The following is an 18460-nucleotide window of genomic DNA, read 5'->3' as shown; positions in this document are numbered from 1 at the left end:
TGAATGAATGAATGAATGAATGAATGAATGAATGAATGACAGATTATGCCCATAGGACTGCTCAGCCCACATTCTGACATGGGCAAGAGTCCTCCGCACTAAATGACTTTGGTAATAGGAACAGCATTCCTGTTGCAAAACCAGATGTTCAGAGGGCAGGAGCACAGATTGCCAAATAGCATAACATGATCACGGGCAAAACAACAACAAGAAAAAAAAGGTCAAGGTGCTCTCTTCATCTACTTTACCTTTGTAAAACTGCCAAAGGGTTCTCTTTGTCATAATCCACAAAAGAACGTTTTTTTCCCACAAGTAGCGTTGATGAGAGCAGTGAGTCATTTGTTGCTCTAATTACGGGAGGACATTGTGTGTGGTTTACTAGAATATATTTTGGATTAGTACATTTTCAATTCCTTCTTATGCGCAAGCCAATCGTGCTTTGCGGAGCAGCTGCAATAACCTCCGACTAATTGGCTTTACAGGAGGCTACCTGCTGGGAGCATCTGCCAGGACTTTCTTTCTCCCAGAAATCCTTCATCTCCCGAGTTACAGGCTGCACGTTTGATGGCCGGCCTTGCAAACAAGGAACTCGTTTTCCAGGATCCGTTAAAAAACAGAGATCGAATATTCCGTCGGAAAACTCAACAGGCTCGTTTTGATTTGAAAACATTTGAATCTTAACGTGTGTGTGTTTTTAAAAAAGAGTTAGCTTCTTAAGGTATGTGCTCACCAGCACACCTGCACATTTTCATGTGATCCAAGCTTTGAGATGGGGCAGGTAAAGATGCCAGTCTCCAGGTGGGTAATACAAAAAACTGAGGGTCACAGTGTTAGGAAGATATGGAAAAATATATGACAGTGTGTATAATAGATGTATGCTTATTTTTGTTGTTCAGTCGCACAGTCGAGTCCGACTCTTTGCGACCCCATGGACCAGATCACGCCAGGCCTTCCGGTCTTCCGCCGTCCTCTGAAGTTTGCTCAACTTCATGTTCGTTGCATCAATGACACCGTCCAACCATCTCATCCTTTGCCGTCCCCGTCTTCTTTGACCTTCAGTCTTTCCCAGCATCAGGGTCTTCTCCAGCGAGTGCTCCCTTCTCATTGGGTGGCCAAAGTAGTTGAGCTTCAGTTTCATTATCTGGCCTTCCAGGGAACAGTCAGGGGTGATTTCTTTTAGGATTGACTGATTTGATCTTCTTGCAGTCCAAGGGACTGTATGCTTATGGTAGATCTATTTTGTGCCTTTTAATTTTTTTGATTTTTCTGTACTGTTATATAAACATTGGTGTCAAGTATGATCAAATATAGGTTTCACCAAAACAATACATCAAAGTGCAGGTTTGCACGATGTTCTCCCAGAATTGCAACTGATCTCCAGACTACTCAAATCAGGTCCCCTGGAGAAAATATACAACCCAAACTAAGAGAGAGTCACGGAAATAACGATATCAAATAATAATTACCTGAAGAAAATGGCTGCTTTGGGCTATAAATATGAAAAACAACTAAATAGATAAATACATAATATCCAGGGCCATTTTTAAAAAAGAGGCGCCGGAACTCTCAAGAGAGAAATGACGTTTTCAGTCTGTATTCTGAAAACTCACGAACTTTTAAACATTTTTTAAAGAATCTTGTCAAAGAGCTTCCGGAACTCCATTCCGGTGCGTTCCCCCAGACAAAAACCCCTGGATATCCCTGCTGAGCTCCCTCTACTCCTCAAACCCCACCCTACTCAGGCTGCATCCCCAAATCTCCGGGGATTTCACAACCCAGCGGTGGCAACCCTAAGCACAGGTGGTTGCACCATGTTGCATTACATCTTCTAATCACCTCTCTCTCTCTCTCTCTCTCTCTCTCTCTCCCTCTCCCTCTCTCTCTCCCTCTCCCTCTCTCTCTCTCTCTGAAGCCTTGTATGTCAGTCTGGGAAATAGTCTAGCGAGAGAACGCATCTCTTCCTGCTTCTGGAGTAATTCAGCTGTCAAAGTTCTCGTTTTTATGGTTGTGTTTTTAATTAGCTATAGTTAGAAGTGCTGCCGTTAACACTAGAAAGCTGGGTCACTTCAGAAGCCACATTTTATGCCGAATAACTTGGCTTCCAAGTTCCTAGTCCTTATGGCTGCACTTTTTTATCTATGGCTAATCTAAGAGGCCAGCCCATAAAGGCCACACACTGGAAAGCTGAGTTAGTCAAGAAGTTGGATTTTGTATTTCGTTCTTTCTCGTTTCCTTATTGCTAATGACGTCAATTAATTTTCTTTATGCCTAATTAAAAGGGACCCGGCTATCGCTACAAAAGTGCACCATGAGCCGGTGGGACAGCTGTACCTGGCGTAAAACACTAATGTTGAGGAGGGCGCTGTGCATTTGGTATTCTGCAGAGGCAGGGAAAGCAGAGTGCTGATTTCTTCTTTTAAGAAGGCACCGGCAATGTCAGCGCAAATCCGCACACCCAAGGCAGGTTGTGTGGAACTATTTCAGGGAGAATGACAATAGCCCACAACAGACTTGCCATGGGATGATATGGGGGGGAAACTTTCTGGGAGAAAGGAAGTCCTGGTAGCCAGCTTGGTGTAGTGGTTAAGAGCGGTGGACTCTAATCTGGAGAGCCAAGTTTGATTCCCCACTTCTCCACATGAAGCCAGTTGGGTGACCTTGGGCAAGCCACCGTTCTCCCAGAGCTGTTATCTCAAGAGCAGTTCTCTCAGAGCTCTCTCAGCCCCACCTACCTCACAGGGTGCCTGTTGTGGGGAGAGGAAGGGAAGGAGATTGTAAGCCGCTCTGAGACTCCAATTGAAGGGTGGGGTATAAATCCAGTCTCCTCCTCCTCTCCTTCCAACTGCTCGGTTGCCATATTTAAGATCCAAAGGATATTTTGATCCAGAATCCTTTGGCTAGTAAGCCTGGAAAGAAGCACCTGGCCTTCTCCCATACGTTGTGGCTTGGCTTGTTTATTTGAGTACTCTATAGTTCGTTTATTTATATCCCACTTTTCTCCCTGTCATGACTTATAGCATCATTTCCTCTCCTCTGCTACAGCCTCGCAACAACAACCCTGTAAGATAGATTAGGCTGAAAGAGAGAGGGCAACTGGTCCAAGGTCACGTAGCAAGCTACCATGAACCTGAGTCTCCCAGAACCTAGTCTGGGACTTTAACCACTACACGGTACAAAGAAGAAGAAGAAGAGGAGGAGGAGGAGGTTTCATATCCTGCCCTTCACTACCTGAAAGCATCTCAGAGAAGTTTACAATCTCCTTTCCCCTCCCCTCCCCACAACAGACGCCCTGTGAGGTAGCTGGGGCCGAGAGAGCTCTGAGACTGAAGGTCACACCAGCATCTGGTCCAGTAGACAGAGAGAGCTGCGGCGTCCTGTGTCATTTTCATCCTGCTTCCCCCATCATATTGTTGAGTGGTTTGGGTCAGCCTTTGACCTTGCGTATGACAAAGGAGAACAATATGCAATAAAAGAAATTACATGCGGCAGTATCTGGAGTTATACACAGGAGGCATGGTTTGGGAATTTTGTTTACCAGCAGCGTGACCGCGATCCGGGAAGTTCGGGGTGGCGCCCTCCCCCGCCCTGCCATCATTCCACAGCTCAGTGAAAAACAGAAATCAGGTTGCACCTTAGCCGTAATGTGACCCTCGGGAAACTACTGGAACTGGGAACCATCTTTGCCCCTGCCCTGTCTTGGCAAAAATCCACAACTGGCTTGCAGCAGTAATTCTCCGAACGCTGTCCTTTGCAGAGCAGCTGCTCCCTGGCTGGGATCCAAGGCTCTTCTGCTGTGTATTTGTATTTATAAGAGAACTCTGGGTCGGTGTAGAACACCTGTATCCAGGGGGTGGGGGGCACTTTGCAGAAGAGCAGAGGGAAGCGTCCATGTTTCAACTGGCTGCTCCGAATTGGCAGCCGTCCTCGCGTTGGCTGGCCTCTCCGTTGCTTCTGCAGTTAGGGACTTGTCTCTTTGTTGAGCTTTGCTGAAGTGAAGCGGCAAGACGCAACAGGTAGGACGCTCAAGATGTTGGCATCCAGGGAGTACTCCGGGGAAACATTAAGGCTGATTGTTCTTCACTTGGCAGAAGGGATTTTTCGATGGCACTGAAAATGGCATAAATATGGCCTGTCTCTTGGATCTATTACACTAACTGCTCCCCCCTCCCGGATGGCTAAGAGTAAGAATACCAGCATATGCATGTGGCATTCTCCAACTAAATCTGTCTATCCTCCAAGGAAAGGTGGTGCAGTCCGCACTTCATTAGGACTCTGAGTTTTGCTACAGTGGAGTTGGCACCTCATTAAAGAAGGTGACTGTGTCTGCAAGAAACATTGCATCATGCAGACATGCCCTTTGAATCAGCTAGGATGCTTTACTCATGAATAGGCCCATTCAGGGTTGGGCATTCCAGCTTGCTTCCTTGAAGTTGATGCAGCTGGGAAGAAGAATCCAGCCTCCAGAAAGGTTCAACCCATGGCAGAAAGTGGACCTAAAAAGGGGATTAGGCTGCCCAGCTATAGCAGGAGGGGAGGGGAGGGGCTGTGGCTCAGTGGCAGAGCATCTTCTCGGCATGCTGAAGGTCCCAGGTTCAATCCCTGGCATCTCCAAGTAAAAGATCACATAGTGGGTGACGGGAAAGACCTCTGCCTGAGACCCTGGAGGGCAGCTGCCCGTTTGACTATTCTGACCTTGATGGTCCAATGGTCTGATTCAGTATAAGGCAGTTTCGTGTGTGTTCAGTAAGACCGTAGACATTTGGGAGACTGCTAGAGTGTTGCGGTGAGGCCGTGATGTCACTTCCGTTTATGTGACTGGAAGTGATGCTGCAGTGGCTGACACTGAACAATACCTAATCAGTTTCGTGTAGTGGTTAAGTGCGCGGAGTCTAATCTGGGAGAACCGGGTTTGATTCCCCACTCCTCCACTTGCAGATGCTGGATGACCTTGGGCAAGCCGTAGTTCTGGCACAGCTGTTCTTAAAAAAGAGCAGTTTCTGTCAGAGCTCTCTTAGCCCCACCTACCTCACGGGGTGTCTGTTGTGGGGAGGGGGGGGGAAAGAGATTGTTAGCTGCTCTGAGTGAAGGGGAGGGTATGAATCCAATCTCTTCTTCTTCTTCTACCTCCCAAAGCTCTTGGGGTTGCCAGCTAAGGGGTGACCCTGGTAGGGGCCTTGGCTGATGAATTAATTTAAAGTTGAGGTAGCAATAGTGGCTGAATTTTGGATCTCACCTCTCCTGTGAAATCATTAGATGGTCTTAGGCAAGTACAAGAATCAGTTACTATAAAACGCTCTGCAAACTCCCATCAGACCTTCTCCCCTCTGTAATATGGGCATACTAATTCTCACCTACCTTACAGGGTGGGTAATAATGTAAATGAAGGTCTTTGGGCACCTGAAAGCAGTGTATAAATTCAAAGTATTGTGATTGTATTTAGTAGTAGTGGTAAGTAAGTTTATTGTATATGGCCGTTGGCCGTTACAATATAAAATATAAACACAAAATATAAATTTAGGGTTCACCTCCAATAACATTTTATTGGTATAATACAATAGTATTAAGAAAACATAACAATGCCTTCAGAATAAGACTGTACAGCATTTGAACAAATAAAACAATCGAAGTTTTAACATCATAAAAGCTATGCTACCAGTTTTGTAGCTCTAGGAAACAACCTTGGATCTAACTTTTCTGGCTATGATTGGATTTAGTGAACTCATCATTGGAACAGGCCCATAGCTACAGTGGGGCAATTCCGAGGCCTGCCCCCTTAATTAAAAGCCCCACCCCACAAATAGCCATGTGTCAGAACCCACAGCTTACAACGAAGTACACACATTCAGGAACGGTTATACTTTTATTGCAAAGCTATAGATGCAGTAACACAGGCATTGTTAAGAATGGTGGCAACCGTTAGAGCACTCCAGAGAGTTATCATCACAGCCCAGAAGATTATTGGCTGTCCTCTCCCATTCATGGAGGAATTGTATAGTTCTCGATGCTTGAAAAAAGCAAAGAACATTTTGCAGGACTTGTCACACCCTGAACCCTGAACACTCCCTGTTTGAACTGCTGCCTTCGGGTAGAAGATATAGGACAATTAAAACAAGGACAAACAGATTAAAAAACAGTTTTTATTCGAGAGCTATTATTGCTTTAAATGCTGTATGAATTGGAATTTGGGTGACATTGGTGGTTTAAGTTGCAATGTGAACCTTAAGGGAGTTATGGGATGGTTGTGAATGGTTGTGTGAGTGTATATGAGTATGGTTGTAGATCACCGAATGATTGCATCTTAATTTCGTTGTACTATGTACAATGACAATAAAGTTTATTATTATTATTATTATTATTATTATTATTATTATTATTATTATTATTATTATATATAGGACATTCATATGCACACACACACACCCCATGGCATGGGCCAATTATCTACCCTCCCGCACGTGGGATCAGCTAGGAAACCGTTAGGTGGCAAAAGCTGGGAAGCAGTAGTCTCTCACGGTACCTAGTAGACTTCCAGACAATACAACCTCCTCCTGCACATCTGCAGAGATAAGCATTTCGGCACAGGCAGAACAGCAGAGTTAGGAATGCAATAGCAATTACCAAGACACAGAATGAACTCCCCAACCCCCATGGCAGCATAGCTGACACCATGCCAGAAACCTTATTTTTAAAGAGAGGACCCCCACACACACACACACTGCCTGCTGCTGGCAGTGGCGCCGTGGCTTGCCCTCGGGCTTCCCTCTCCCTCCCGCTGTGGAATTTGGGGGGAGGCATCCTGGGACCTGGGAAAAGACAGCCCAGAGGGCATTGAATTGCCTCCAGGAGGCATTTAAATACCTTTTGGGTTCCCTTCCACAGGGCAAGAAATCTCAGAAGGGCCCTCAAGAGTGGCACCTTCCATACGCCTCCAAACAATCCCCCTTTCTGCTTGCCCAGTCCTGCTGTATACCACCTAGGTCATGGTGAGTCTTTTGAAAGCATCCCCATGAGCCAAAGGTAGGCATTCAGATTAATTTAATTAACTGTAATTTAACTGCCCCTTTAAAAATTTTAATTCCCCCCAGAACAAAAAAAAAAATCCTGGCTACGGGCCTGCAATGGAATATGCATATGTTTGTACATGTATACATAAAACAATGGGCTGGATCCAGCCAGCTCTTTCGCTCACCTAATTTCTCTCCTTACATATAATGGGTTGGATCTAACCAGCTCTTTCACTCACCTAATTCCTCTCCTTACATATAATGGGTTGGATCCAGCCAGCTCTTTCACTCACCTAATTTCTCTCCTTACATATAATGGGTTGGATCCAACCAGCTCTTTCACTCACCTAATTCCTCTCCTCATTATAGCCCACATCCACCTGGCTTTTGTCCATGCAGGCCCTGTGATCCCCAGCATGTCTTTTGACTGTGCCAGCAGAAAAGCTGTTTGGATCCAACCCAGTAGTCCTGAAGATGGCATTATAACCTGTAGGTTCCGTCGGCACTTGCATTCAAAATAATTAACTCTGTAAAAATCTGCTGCTCTATTGACTGGGGGGCACCTAGTTAAAACTTTAAGTGGGGCAATCTGTTTGTTGTGCAACCCTAAACAGAGTTACACCCTTCTGAGTACACTGAAGTCAATGAGCGTACAAGAATCTAACCCTGCTTAGGAATGGACGGTTGACGTGGCCACTTTCGCAAGAAATGAAGCTGCGGTGGTTCAGGAAAGGCTAAAGCAGAGGGATTATGAGAGGGGGTTGAAAGAGGAGAGACGGCTGAGGATTTTGAGCCGTAAGAAATGGCATGGCAGACCATAGGGAAGAGAGGAGGTTGGCTGGAAAACAAGACTCTCCCCCACTTCAAATGCAGACATATACCATAATAGACTGCTCTCTCTGACCGGACCTCTCAAATCACTTTCTCCGATCTATTCCATTTCAATGAGATTGTAGAGTTGGAACTGCCATCTTGGCTAGTTGAGGCAATAGCTTGGGAGTGAGGCTTCAGGCATGCAGAAGTGTCTGAGTACTTGCAGCATTTGAACACATGAATCTGCCTTGTACTGAATCAGACCCTCAGTCTATCAAGGTCAGTATTGTCTACTCAGACTGGCAGCAGCTCTCTGGGTCTCAGGCAGAGGTCTTTCACGTCACCTACTGCTGGCCACAGGGATAAACAGCTTTAAAAGGAGATTAGATAGATTCATGGAGGATAAGTCTATCAATGGCGGCTAGCTGTTGCGACTGAGGGGAACCTCCACATCCCAGGGCCAGGAAACAACATCAGGAGAAGGCCTTGGCCTCTATGTCCTGTTGATGGCCCCCCAGAGGATCTGGTTGGCCACTGTGTGAGATGGGATGCTGGACTGACTGGGCCATAGGTCTGATCGAGCAGGGCTCTTCTTACACTCTTATGTTCTTCATGCAATGCAGAGGCTCTTCCACTGAGCCAGGACCCTGCCCTAGTTGGGGGCTGGGAGAGAAGCACTGGGAGAAAAAAATAAGGACTACTTGTAAGCCAGTGTTGTGTACTGGTTAGAGTGGCAGGCTAGGATCTGGGAGTCCTGGGTTCAAGTCCCCACTCTGCCGTGCAAGTTTGCTGGGTGACTTTGGTCCAATCCCTCTCTCACAGCCTGGCCTACCTTGCAGAGTTGTTTTTGTGAGGCTATAATGGAGGAAGGGAGAATGATGTACACCCCTTTGGGTTCCCATTGGACAGAAAATCGGAGAATACGTATCTAAATAAATGGACTCCATGATTCCAGACGCACATTCCCAAGCACCTAGTGTTTTTGTTCATTTTGACTTTATGGGCATTACATAATTTCTGCTGGGCCGAAAGTGGGGATAGAAATACTTAAAAATAATAAATAACAGTGGTAGAGTATCTGCTTAGCGTGCAGAAGGCCCCAGGTTCAGTTGCTGGCATCTCCAGTTGGTGATGTGAAAGACCTGAGACTTTGGCAGAGCTGCTGCTGGGATAAGTAGACAATACTGACCTTGATGAACCATTGATTGGGGGGGGGGGGAAGCCCTCAGTGGAAGAGCCTCTGCTTTGCATGCAGAAAGTCCCAGGTTCAGTCCCCGGCGTATCTCGTTAAAAGGATCAGGCAGCATGTAATGTGAAAGACCTCTGCCTGAGACTCTGGAGAGCTGTTGCGAGTATGAGTAGAAGACACTGACCATGGTGGACCAAGGGTCTGATTCAGCATAAAGCAACTTTATGTCTCCGTGTGGTTGCCGAGGGCATATATCACAGGAAACCACCATTTTACATTCAGATGATAATCTGTGTCGTTCCTTAAAATGTACTGCTGGCGGAGGTGTGGCCCAACCATAAAGTGGAGGCCTGTTGGATCGGGTGATTATAGGGTTGATATACCAAGCAGCCTGTTTGAGTTCCAGACAGACTGGCAGATTTCAAGGATCACAAAAGCAGTTAATATCAGGTTGTGCTGTGATGCCGAATCCTGGCGGGGAGGACGGGGGACCTCTGAATCACCCATGCAGATACTCCCAACTTGGTTTGCTTCCAAGGAAGTGATTCAGTGTTTTGTATTGGATAACTCGTGGAGGGGGGAGGGGAAGCGTAAAGGTGGAATAGAGAATATGTCTGGGAGCATTTAGTCGGAACAGTTGTATAATTTGTATAACACAGCACTGACCTTTTTTTCCCCGTTTCAGCCACAAGTGTACATTGTAATTGCCTTGCTCTGAGGTAAGCGTCTATTTACAGCCCTTGTTTATTTTTAATTTTCAACAGCCTCGATAGAGAGTTCTCCGTAAGCGTCACCGGCCTCTAAAGCTGCTGTCCTGCCAGACGATACGAAAAGTGAACTTCCCCTTTGCAAGAAAGGAAAAAAAAAAGCATAAACAACAGAGCTGCCAGGAAAAGGCGATGGACAAGAACTTGGAGAAGTAGCCGAAGCCCCTCGCGGCATTGTCACTCGGAGAAGCCCTGGGAAGTCCTGGTTTGCTTGCAGAATTACGTCGTGGTGTGTCCGGCCACAGTGCTCACTTCTCCCAGCTGGTCATTGGTGGACCCTTTCCGCTGCAAAACAACTGCCGGTTGTCATCACTGTGCATAAAACTTTGGGCTCCCATGAGGGGGACTCTCTGCGTCCTTCACTAAAAGTTTCTTTTCTTCTACTTTTTTTTAAAAGCATGGTAACTACTGAATTATCTTATTGTATGCAGATGGCATGATATTGGGGGAGGGAGGGAGAAGGGGGGGAGGGAAACACCAGCTCTGCACACTCAGTGGCAATGTTCACAAATGTCCTTACACACTGATAGGAATGTAAACATATCCTCTACGTGTTCAGTAACACAGCGAAATGATATCCCCATCTTATTAGGACGGCTTTCCATCTGTGGTCTCTGCACAGGCGTGCTTGCAGATACGGTAGCGGTTATGGGACACTCTTAGAGAGCCAGTTTGGTGTCGTGGTTAAGTGCGCGGACTCTAATCTGGGAGAACCGGGTTTGATTCCCCGCTCCTCCACTTGCACCTGGCTGGATGACCTTGGGCAAGCCATAGTTCTGGCACAGCTGTTCTTGAAAAGAAGCAGCTTCTGCCAGAGTTCTCTCAGCCCCACCCACCTCACAGGGTGTCTGTTGTGGGGAGGGGAAGGGAAAGGAGTTTGAAAGCCGTTCTGAGACACCTTTGGGTAGTGAAGGGGAGGGTATAAATCCAATCTCCTCTTCTCTTCTCTTCATCTTCTCTTCTTAGAGAAGATAATTTGAAATGTTTCAGGGGCTTTCACTGGGATTGTAATCTAAGCATAGCTCACAACGTGTGTGTCTTCACCAGTTTGTGCAAGGTTGGTTTGCTCACTTGCCTGAAAACTATTTTGGCTCTTTTGGCACTTGATTTACATTGGTAGTCAGATGGGAGCACGTAAGCATTTGTGCTGGACTTGCCCTTTAAACTGCGAGGAGGGACAGACTTCAGTTGTATTTCTGCATGTTAAATAATAGAAGAAAAGAAAATGATCAAGGAAGATGTCCTTCCTTTGTTGTGAGAATCCAGGTACTTTTACCATGAAGAAAGATGTAACGTTTTTAGAATAGTAGAGCTGGTTTCGAAGGGTCTTCACTACATTTGGTACTGATCTATCTTTCCTGGGGCTAGCGGTGAAAAGCCTGTTCTGCAAGTTTGCTGCAAAAACTAACTTTGCAAAGTGCTGATTGGCTAGTGTCAGGGATATCATTGATACACCTTCTTTCCATCTCCAGAACAGTTTTACAATTATTTTTAATTGCTTGAGAAGCTTTGGATATTTTTATCTTGTTTCTAAAGAGAGAGAGAGAGAGAGAGAGAGAGAGAAGGTGAGGGGTGATTATATAGATCTATATGTGCTACTTAAAAAAAAAATCAATTAAAGGCAGAAACTGCACCTGAAGCAAAGCTGGTGGCTGTTCCAGTGTTTAACTTGCTAGTTATATTTGTTACCGGAGATAAATTTCAAAGCTGGGATCACACTGCAGGTGAGGAGCCTACTGTGGCCACTGTTTAAACGTTACACCTGTCTTCAATCTTAAACACTATTTGTTTCCATGGTTATGAGTAAGAAGGCTTGAAAAAAAATGGTCTTCCTTTCCCCGCCCATTCCCCTTTCTCCTTCCTTTTTTCTTTTTTTTTTTTTGGGTTCTGATGGACATGGAAGACTTTTGTGGATGACGTCACTGCAACTTTAGGGGTCAATTCTGCCATTGTAGTTAACGGTGAACAGCTGCCAAGACCATATCTTTGGAGGACTGAAGCTTCCAATGAATCGATGTCCAAATGTCACTGAGAAGCTCCACTGATTGGCGGTTTCTACCATTGGCACCAGGGTTGCCCACGCCTTCAGGCCATTTTTGAATTGTCCCCAAATTCTGTTCACTTGGCAGGTCATTGTTCGGACTGCCAAGCCAGACTTCCTAAGGATACTTGGGAGCCCCTGCATCTTCAGTAGGGTGTTGGGGGGGCTTCAGAGCATTCCAAAGGGACATCCCTTGGGTGTCACGAAGCTGTTGTGTTTCGAATCACTTTGGACTGCCCATTTTTGCACAAAAATCTCTTTGCCTTGCTCTCACAGACTATTCTCTTAGCGGGCACTGAGGTCAAGCAACACTGTTCCCTTCCAATGTTAACCGTAACTGGCTTAAGACTGTTGCATCCCAAATGGAGTGTCGCTCTCCCCTGTTCACTTTCCATGTTGCCAAGATGCCGCGAGTCGTGACTTCATTTTCATCCTTGATAATGCCAAGGGAGTATGTTTTCGGCCCAATGTCTTGCTTTTAGTTCTTCTTGGAAACAGACCTCGTATGTAGCAAAAAGATAGTGTTAGCATCCGTAAGAAACCAAGTGGTTGATCTTGGTGGTTCCCAGACTAGAGATTATGGGAATCTACAGTCTCTCTCTCTCTCTCTCTCTCTCTCTCTCTCTCTCTCTCTCTCCAGTGTGATACTGCTCCGCTATTGAAAAGCTTTTCATACGTCTACCAGTATAACAAGCCTTTGTATCATGCATCTTGGTCTTCTCAGTGCGACAAAAAGCACCTGAAACTGGAATAAGAAACTAGCAGTTATCTGAGTTCACATGTGGATCTTGAGCCACAAATCTCTTTTTCTTCTCAATAATCACGCGCCATTCACGCCGCTGCTTGCATCGCTGGTCTAGTTATAGCAGCAGTTTAGGGATTAGGCAAAGCACAAGTAATTCAGTATTTGCACATTTGTTAAACCACAAATCACTTTATTGGTGCATTTTTCAGGGAGTGGCACAAAATTCTAGGGCTTCTCTGGTTTGAAGGAGAAACGGAAATCCATCCAAATGGCCGACTTTGTTATAACCTGTCATCAAGACAACAAGCTATTCATTGATAAAGGACATTGTTTTCTTGATATAGTTGTGAACTTCTATGATGGCTGGCCATATTTTTGTTCATTTTAATTGGGCTTCTTCATTTGCGATCTCCTGTCCCAGATTCAGTACATTCTGTGGCATGTGAGAATAAGCCAATTGTGACCCAATACATGACATATAAAATGCGACAAGTGTCATTCTGGCATAGTGGTACAACCTGCAACAGCTGCCAGATTGGCAGCGGGGAAATCAATGCAGGGCCAGATGTTTGCAGGGGAATGGGAGAAAGAAAGGGGATGAGATGATGTGGCTAAAGGAATAGCACCAGAGACGTAAGTAATGCCACATGACAACTGCTGACAAGTGCTCCTCTAGGGTCCCACGTCTACAACTAGTGCCTCTGATTCCTACCAGTGGTGATACTCTTACAGCTGTGTGCCTACTCCTCTTTCTTTATGCTCTCCCTCTGCATTTTTATATTCGCACCAGCAGCCATTGGTTCTGCCTAAGGTAGTTTCAAGTGGGTAGCCAAGTCAGAACAAAATGCAAGTCCAGTTTTGTTGCTCTCTAGGAGGCTACTGTGCTCCAGTTTTGTAGAATCATCCGTCTCCCTTGATAATCTATTTGCAGACTCATAATGGACTCTTAACCCTGACTTGGGTCGTCCAGGCTAGCCTGATCTCATCCGATCTCCAAAGCTAAGCAAGGTCGACCCTGGTCGGTATTTGGATGAGAGACCTCCAAGGAAATGTCAGGGTCATGACGTGGAGGCAAGCGATGGCAAACCACCTCTGAGGGACTCTTGCCCTGAAAGCCCGACGGGGTTGCCATGTCAGCTGTGACTTGATAGCAACATAAAAATGAACTCTTGTCGTAGGAAAATAAAAGGAGTCCTGCCAGGTTGGATGGAAGACCTGCCAAGACCAGCAGGCTGTTTTCCATTGTTGCAAAAAAAATACCTCTGAAGTCTACAAGTATGATGTGAAGGCTTTGGATTTTCTCTGGTTTCCTCCCAACATCTGGAATCCAAATACTTGACAATCCTGATTTTCACCCCTACTTCCCCAGCCTCTGAAACTTGTATCAAAGAATGATGTGGCAGCAAAGGAAGACATATCTGGTGCTCAGTTGTATAAGTTCCCAGGTTCAGTCCCGCTCAGGGAGCAAGGAAGGACCTCTCCCTGGGACCTTCAGAGAGCTGCCAGTTGCAACAATTAATACTGTTCTATATAGACCAATGGTCTGACCCAGTATATGCTTCATATGTTCAAACTCCGATACCAGAGGTGAAGCATGATTGTGCTGCAGATTGACCAAGCTGTGGACCTTCCTGTTTTGCTTGTCAACATCCGACTTGAACAGATCAAACAATTCTTCTCCCTCTACGTTATACGTTCTTCCAATATTTAAATATTGTCACTGTATCTCCCTCCTCACCTTCCACTTAATTTTCACAAGACCGAATTCCTTTAGCCTTTCTTCATAGGATGTGTTATTGGTGTAGCTCTCCTCTGAATTCTTTCCATTTTTGTCAGTGTTAATAACTGAACATAGTTCTCCAGACATGACTTCATTTTCAGACTTTGTACCTTGAGGAACTCTTTCTCTGTTGACTCATCTGTGGAGGAAACCTACAAGTCTACCAATAAAACCTTAAGACGGATTCTAGAGCAGTGGTCTTCCACCTTTCGAGGTCCCCATTGAACTCCAAGCACATGATATTAGAGTCACATGAGAGTCAACAATATGATCTCACTGGTGTTGAGGCTAAGTCCACAGGCAGCAGATCAAGAGAGCTTGGGACAGGAAATACAAGCTGAGCTTCAGGAGGAACAAACTAAGAAGACCACCACTATAGCAGATTTCCTGGGGTATATATCCAGTTGATGTGAGGCGCTTGCCAGGCCTAGAGAGCCACTTTATTGCCCCACATGTTCTAAGAGAAATACCCTCCCATTCCCCAGTTACTGAGCATGCCAAGTCTTTCAAGAACATTCTGCTGCCAATGTTTATCTTCTTGTTGAAGAACTCCACTCTGAAGGAATATATTTTGGGGTGGAGTGGGGTTAAGCACTCTCGTTTGTTTCTTTCCTTTGCTCTCAGCCTCCTAAGGAACCTGCGTGTACCGTTTGGTATCAGAGAGATGCTAGATCAACTGGATATGCTTTCAGTCCAACGGCTTCCGTGATTTGCTGCTTCTTCCCAGCATGTCAAGGGTACAGTCAGATACTAGCCCCAACCTGTGCCTAGGAACGTCAGAAATATATTTTTCCCTCCCTTCACTCCCTCCGTTGTTTTTTAAATCATCCAACCTGATAAAGAGTTCTGAAGAACCTGATGAAGAGTTCTGAAGAACCTGGAAGCTCGCACATTGTGGTATTTGAGTTGGAGTATCAAGGAGTGGCCTCCACAGCTTCTCCATTGGTGCACTGCAGTGGGATCCATTCCCAAATCTGGAGACAGTAAGGCAGCAGCTGTTGGTATCTTGGCTCCCACAAGACCCATCTGACTTTACCCTTGTTCACCACCGATCACAGGGGTCGAGAAGAGGACCGGACTCCCCCAGGCCCCTCCTCAGCATCACCAAGGACGCCTGAAAGGCCTCTTGGTAGAACTGTGCGTCTTCCACAGTTCTGCACAACCCCATTGTCTATGCACTGGATCAAGTGCCGGGTGTACCATTTGGGACCTTGAACATTTCAGCACCTCTCTGCAAATATATAAGCTTTGAAATGTTTGCACAGTGCCTGGTTGAAATCTCCGAAGATGGAAACAGATGTCAAACAGAATCTTGAGGGTGGGGAATGTGACTTCAGTGCTTTGTGTAGCAGCTGCAGACGACTTTATGCAAATGAAACAGAGCTATGCCTGCTTGCTTACTGGGCAGAGTCGAAACAGGGTGCGGAATTCCCCTTTTGGTGCAGAATCTGCAGAGCTTTCGTTCCAGGGTCGCTCCATTTATTTTTTTGTCTGGCTGGAATCCTATCGCTGCATCTCCCTGCCTATGATAAAAGCATCATTTGTTCTTAAATTTCTGCCTGGCATAAGGCTTGAGAAGAGTACGGGAGTCCTGCTAGGAAGGAAGGTAGGGACTTGGTTGCATTCTTGTGGGCTGGTTTAAGCAAGTGTTTTGCTCATACAGCTTAAAATGACAACCACGTTTTGCTGAATCTAGTCCAATAATGTGATTAATGGTGCCCCCCCCCAGTGTGTTCTTAGTAATCTGACTTCATAACCTACATGCATTAATGACCCCCCCCCTTTTTAAGTGAATGTTTCAAGTAACCATTGTCCTATCGGTGCTAGGAGGTAGGGGGTACTTGAGTTATGTAGCTACTGGGAATCCAAAGCTAAAAATGGGCTATCCAGGTCATGGTATGTTAAACGGTGAAAGACGCAAAATGAAGGAGGTGGCTAGTAGCTTTCAGTCACCTGACTTCAGACTAGCAGATTTTAGTCAGTGGGTGGGATGGGAAGGTGGTCTGGTAGAGCCTGATCTTGTCAGACCTTGGAAGCTAAGGATGGTTGGTACTTGCATGGGAGCCCTTTGAGGAAGGCACTGCAGAGGAAGGCAATAGAAAGCTGGGGTCCCCATAAGTTGGTTTCCTTGAAAGCTGGGGTCACCATAAGTTGGTTTCCTTGAAAACTGGGGTCACCATAAGTTGGTTTCCTTGAAAGCTGGGGTCACCATAAGTTGGTTTCCTTGAATTCTGGGGTCACCATAAGTTGGTTTCCTTGAATTCTGGGGTCACCATAAGTTGGTTTCCTTGAATTCTGGGGTCACCATAAGTTGGTTTCCTTGAATTCTGGGGTCACCATAAGTTGGTTTCCTTGAATTCTGGGGTCACCATAAGTTGGTTTCCTTGAAAGCTGGGGTCACCATAAGTTGGTTTCCTTGAAAGCTGGGGTCACCATAAGTTGGTTGCAACTAGGTGGCACATACGTACATACAGGAGGATGGTCCCTGCGTAACACAGGTGTGACACGGATCCCCCTACCTTTTATCCCTCTTACCATGAGCTTAAAGGCTAAAGCATGTGGCATTGCCTGCCCACACAGCTCCCCACGGGGTGTATAAGGTTTTCCCCAGCCTAAACTGCAACCTTTTCTCAAAGAATCTACATTGCTTTGCATATAACTCTGATAAGGGTGAAGAATGCTTGTGGACATTCCATAACATCACAGCGGCTCTGCTGAAAGCATGAGGATTTTCGCAGGCAAAACTATTTTTAGCTTCCAGCTCCGTCCAACTATTTTTTCCCCCTCCTAAACTTTCTGCCGTCTACATTATGTAATAGTTCAGAATTTCTAAAAATGAAAGGCAAAGCACTGATGAGGAAATATATGCTCTTTTATTATGTATTGCCTTTCTGCCCTCGTGGGTGGGTTATCTAATACTCTCTTTGTATTAAATTGTCATGTAATTGATTTTGTTAAGGGGATAAAGTCACACAGGAGAGAAGCTCAGAAAACTCCATTTTTTCCAGCTCTCTGGTTTTCTTCTGCATCGAAGTGTGTTAGTCATTCCACTCTTTGCACTGTTCCTCCTTGCTCTCTGTTCCACAGAGTAGTTTTGTGACTTGACAACTAGACTTAAAGCAGCTGCTGACTAAACCTTTGAAAATGATGACTGGGTTTGCATTGTGTGAGAAATGTGGGTCAGATCCTTAAGACAGCGAAAGAGCATCTCCATGGGAAGATATTTTTCTCTCTCCCGAATTTAGCAAGGTCTCGGTTATTTAGAATGCAACAAAGAAAATAATTCACTTCCTCCTTTCACGTCTTCAAACAAATGATCTCACTGGAACTTCCATCTCTGGAAAAGTCTCTGTAGAAATACAGTTGTGGAAGTAGCTCTCTCCTCCAAGTTACGATGTATGTTATGCAAGTAACTAAGGAAGAAAGAAGCTAGAAGCTCTCGTGGAAATGGTCAGAGTCCGTACTTGAAGTCATAATCGCTGAAATTTGTTACCGGAGATTTGCACAAAATGGCAGCCCCGAGTATCTCCACCTCCCCAGTTGTATAGTACAAAACATGTGTTTGGTTCCCCTACCTACCAACTCCCCTCTACAATTATCTGTCACTTGCCAAGGAAGGGAAACTCAGAGCCCAGTGACATCAGGTCACATACTTTGCATTTCTTTGATGTTACTGGAAAGAGGAGAAGGGATGGTACTGCTGGTTTTGATGGAAGCCGTATCTGTCACTTGCCAAGGAAGGGAAACTCCGAGCCCAGTGACATCAGGTCACGTACTTTGCATTTCTTTGATGTTACTGGAGAGAGGAGAAGAGATGGTACTGCTGGTTCTGATGGAAGCCATGTGTGACCCATCAGGACTAGCACCACTCTTGGAGGAATAACTAGAGAAGCTGTGCGTACGCACACCGTGAAAATACACCATGAACTCATTCTGAACGCATCGTATTAAATAAAATGGGCTCCAAGACTGAAAAGGCTCCACTGGTTAACTTCCTTTCAACCCGGACCTTTGCCATTTAGTAAAACGTTTTGGGCTCGTGAGAGTGGTTGAGTCCCCCTGTCCTCCACAAAGATTCTTATTCCAGCAGTGAGGACCAATGGCATCTGACGTATCCATGG

The 18460-nt window shown here is 45.6% G+C and overlaps 1 protein-coding gene across 1 annotated transcript in view; it reads left to right on the top strand.

The window, feature by feature from the left end:
- Nucleotides 1-10103, top strand: part of SAMD12 (sterile alpha motif domain containing 12) — a 344079-nt gene extending 333976 nt beyond the window's left edge. Inside the window, exon 5 of the mRNA XM_015417983.1 lies at nucleotides 9771-10103. Within this exon, the coding sequence (XP_015273469.1) occupies nucleotides 9771-9793 (23 nt within the window). The 3' untranslated portion in view covers nucleotides 9794-10103. The remainder of the gene's footprint in view (nucleotides 1-9770) is intronic.
- The last annotated feature ends 8357 nt before the right edge of the window (nucleotides 10104-18460 follow it).

This window comes from Gekko japonicus, unplaced genomic scaffold, assembly GCF_001447785.1.
Source record: "Gekko japonicus isolate JY-2015 unplaced genomic scaffold, Gekko_japonicus_V1.1 scaffold1054, whole genome shotgun sequence".
In the NCBI taxonomy this organism is placed as follows: Eukaryota; Metazoa; Chordata; class Lepidosauria; order Squamata; family Gekkonidae; genus Gekko; species Gekko japonicus.
The sequence above is the reverse complement of the archived record's forward strand: the minus strand, read 5'-3'. Positions and strand labels throughout refer to the sequence as shown.